The 3,707-nt window shown below is 40.2% G+C and overlaps 1 protein-coding gene across 1 annotated transcript in view; it reads right to left on the bottom strand.

Moving 5' to 3' along the window:
• Nucleotides 1–1,204: 1,204 nt before the first annotated feature.
• The window catches only part of ocstamp (osteoclast stimulatory transmembrane protein), a 3,156-nt gene continuing 653 nt past the window's right edge, over nucleotides 1,205–3,707 (bottom strand). The window contains exons 2-3 of the mRNA XM_014016208.1: nucleotides 1,794–2,742; nucleotides 1,205–1,741 (exon numbers count right to left, since the gene is read on the bottom strand). Coding sequence (XP_013871662.1) covers nucleotides 1,307–1,741; nucleotides 1,794–2,742 — 1,384 coding nt within the window. The 3' untranslated portion in view covers nucleotides 1,205–1,306. The remainder of the gene's footprint in view (nucleotides 1,742–1,793; nucleotides 2,743–3,707) is intronic.

The raw sequence follows: 3,707 nt of genomic DNA, 5'->3' as shown, positions 1-3,707 counted from the left end.
CACACACACACACACACACACACACACACCACATCACCCACCCCCTGCTGTTTATGTTCTGTATATTTCTTATAAGTGTGACTTGAGAAAGCAGAATTTAAAAAAATATGTTCAGGAACTTGTTAGTGAAGAAACACAGATGTCAAACCAACACGTGTGCAAATTCAGCAAATACAGCAGTCTTGATAAACCACAGGTTTAGTTTTCAGGACGGAGGGCAGAGAAGTGATGCACACACAGAGGAGAAGGTGTTGTGACTCATGAACAGGATGTTCTATCATCAGTTTATGTTTAGCAAAAGCAGAAATGCAGCAAGAGCCCTGAGAAAAAAAAAAGGTTGAGGTGACAAACCTGTGGTGCTTTGAGCAAAATGTCAACGCAACTTGCTGCAATATTTACCAAAGGACTACAGTAGGCATGCATACTTGGGCTAATTTAATATATACTGTATATAAAAAAATGAGAAATATTATAAGTTTATTGAGTTTATATTATTTCTAAATGCACAGATTTAGAAGGTGAAGACTTCTGCATTATTACATTGTAGATAAAGGATCTTAAAAAATAAAAGAGGTCTGCTCAAACAAGCAATTTTTAGTCATTTCCATGCACTCATTTTGCTAGCAAATTACTCTGAGCCATGTTATTAAAACCGGTGGCAGAGTAAGGATTTACTGTCACATAGCAAATACTTTAYCTGAGTGGCACAGTGATGAGAGCTGATTCTTCAAAGAAGGTTGCAGGTCCGCAACCTGGCTGGGGCCTTCCTGTTTTCTCTCTGCAAATWCTTACAGAATACTGTGCAAGTATTTGCAGAGTAGCGCAAGTACAGTACTTTGAAAAWTTTGTTAAAAGCGCAAATAAATAAATAGACGACATACAATAACACCAAGACTAAATCTTCCCCTCACCATCAATAGTAATGAATAATTGAAGAGAAATGAAAGTTGGGAGAAATTATAATTTAAAAAAGGTTGCCTTTGCAGCGRATGGCTCTGTAGCATTTCCCCGAAGGTAATAATTCAYAATCTGCAAACAGATCATGAGACGGGTCCTGTCAGATCTTTTATGCCTGTTTAATTACAGTGCCCTCATTGACATAGACTATTCCTCAAAACCCAACCTCAAAATGTTGGAACAAACTAAATGGACAAATTACAAACTGGACAAATGTTACTTAATAAAAATGGTAATTCCACTGAGTTTTAATAAATCAGATAAACAGTTATTACAGTTTGTAAGTTCACTTGTGCAGCACTATTAAAATTTCACAGTAATCACTTAAAAATTAAGTGAAATTGAACCCTTATTCACAAATATTCACGGTAATAGTCTTCTGATTGTTCTTTTTCTTCTGCTTCTCCAGTGTTTTCCTTGTCAGATGTGCCCTTCTCCTTTCTTCTTGTTCCCTGAAAAACGAAGCACAGATTTTTCTGCGAAGCCGTCTGGCGTAAACCTCCAGGAACACCAGACTGTAGCTCATCAGCCAGAGGCATCCCAGCAGGACCGCGAATCCCCGGTTTGGAGCCGACGTCGTTACGTTGCAGAGTGATGGCTCGGGGTTAAAGGTCCAGCTGTAATCCCTGTGGAAGTTTGTCAKCTCCCGTGTGATGCACGCTTGAGAGAAGATACACGACGCAGGAGAGAACCACTTAACCTGCAGTGAAAAACACAAGAATAAACTCRTGAAAGCTTCAAAACACGAGGAGGAAACGCTAATACATGGGAACTGCKTGCCGYCTCACCTCATAATTAACAGTTATGCTTGCTGTTGTTGGTGGAAAATCCATCACCCAGGGTACAATCATCTGAACTATATAATAAACAATGTGATCCAAAACTATGATTAAAGTTATTACTAGGAAGTATATTGTGACCACAACCAGTGTTATGAAACAAGAAGCGCACTCCTGACTTGTTATTTTGCAGATTGGGACGCTGATTTTTTTACCATCTTCAGAAGTTTTCTGTCGGAGAGCTTTAGAAATGAAGCCATTATCAAAATGAACTGAWGTCAGGTAGGATTTTAGGTAAAGTGCAGATTCAACAATTAGCAATGCAACAAAAATGGCTGCAAGGATCCTATTGGACAACAGTTTGTATTCTTTCAGCAGGTTCTTGGCGTGTGAGAAGTTGGCCTCTATCTGACCRATTAGATGGCCAAACAGGCTTTTGACCTCTGACACATCAATGTGTGTGTAATGATCCAAATGTCTTAAATGGCTGACGATGCTCAGGTCGTCCCTCCTGGCTTTGATGGCTTCCTCAATGAGGTCTYTCTTAGCCCCGTTGAAGGGTTCGGTTGAGTTTAACAAAGTCCTGGTAAAGCCTTCGGCGGTGCAYTTCAGGATGCGCACAGCCGCCTCAACGTTCACAGTAATGTTCGGGATGACGTTCAACACTAAAACCATGAAAGAAGTCGAGATGAGGAGTTTGCGTCCCTGTTTGGTGCACACGGTGGGCAGGATCATTGTCAGCACACATCGGAGGGGGTGGCACAGGAAGGAGACCAGGAGCATCGACACGCTGTAGAAGCAGGTGGTTTGAACAGATGCTGCGCGCTCATACTTCAGAGTCTCTGACAGCCACTGGTGCAGCAGACTGCCGGTGACGACAGCAAACGTAAAGCAGAGGGACAGCAGACTGAGGATTTCTCTGCCCAAAGGAGCAGGTTTGGAGTAAACATCCCAGAGGTAAAACAGGAGAGAATTTAGGGTCCGTTTGAGAGACTGTGCTCTGGTCCTGAGGGGACAAAAGAAAACATGGTCATTAAGATGCACTGATACATTACTGCTAAATGTGTAGGGAATTCCCATTTAAATGGGTATTAAATGGGAATACACATTTAATGAAGAAACTTCGTACAGTTTACTGTCTGAGTTCACCTACAAGAAAAAAATGCAACCTCTGAGTGCTTCTTCTCTTTAAAAAATCAATCATTGTTTTGATTCAAAACACTAAAGCTGAATAAACTGAAGACTAACCACTCTAAACCCAAACATGTTAAATATCACAGATCTAATTACTCAGCCATGGTCTCACTGTTTGTTCATCGCCACCAAACTCCATTCAACTTTCGCCTCTTTTTATTTTATTCTTCCTGTAGATTTTTTACTGCTTCTCAAATAAATTTGAACCTAAATCAGAATGTTTTGGGGGCAGGGGGGGGGGGGGGGGGGGGTTATATTTTTTTAATGTGAGAGAAAGTTGAGACTGATGGCGGATTGCAGTGGTATTTTTTCCACATGGTTACCATGTTTCCTGCTGCCTGCAGCTGCAACATGCTTTAAATAGGACAACTATTTTCAGAAACTAAAGTGGTGTATGCTGTTTATCATARCTTTGGTTTTACTCGGCCTGACAACATGATTTAAAAACTGCTGTGTATTGAAAACCACCATGTGAATTGATCATGTTATCACACACTATACTACTGTCATGCATCAGGTTGTAAGGTCTCCTCATTTCCACACAGCATTCCTAAATAGCTGAACAAATGTGTTGTACACACAAAATATTTTACATTAGCAAAAAGGCATTTACCTGAACAGTACTGTTTTCCTCCACAAAGAAATGGAGGTTGAAATCATGTGACAGATGACATCATGCCGACTTCAAGTATAGTGCACTAACAAAATATTATGGTTGTCTTTGCTTGAAACATTATAATTTAAAAAAAGGATAAATATTTTGGCTTTGTTTAATTC

The sequence above is a fragment of the Austrofundulus limnaeus genome, unplaced genomic scaffold (assembly GCF_001266775.1).
Source record: "Austrofundulus limnaeus strain Quisiro unplaced genomic scaffold, Austrofundulus_limnaeus-1.0 Scaffold141, whole genome shotgun sequence".
NCBI lineage: Eukaryota > Metazoa > Chordata > Actinopteri > Cyprinodontiformes > Rivulidae > Austrofundulus > Austrofundulus limnaeus.
Note: the sequence above shows the minus strand (reverse complement) of the source record. Positions and strands in the feature narration are given on the sequence as shown.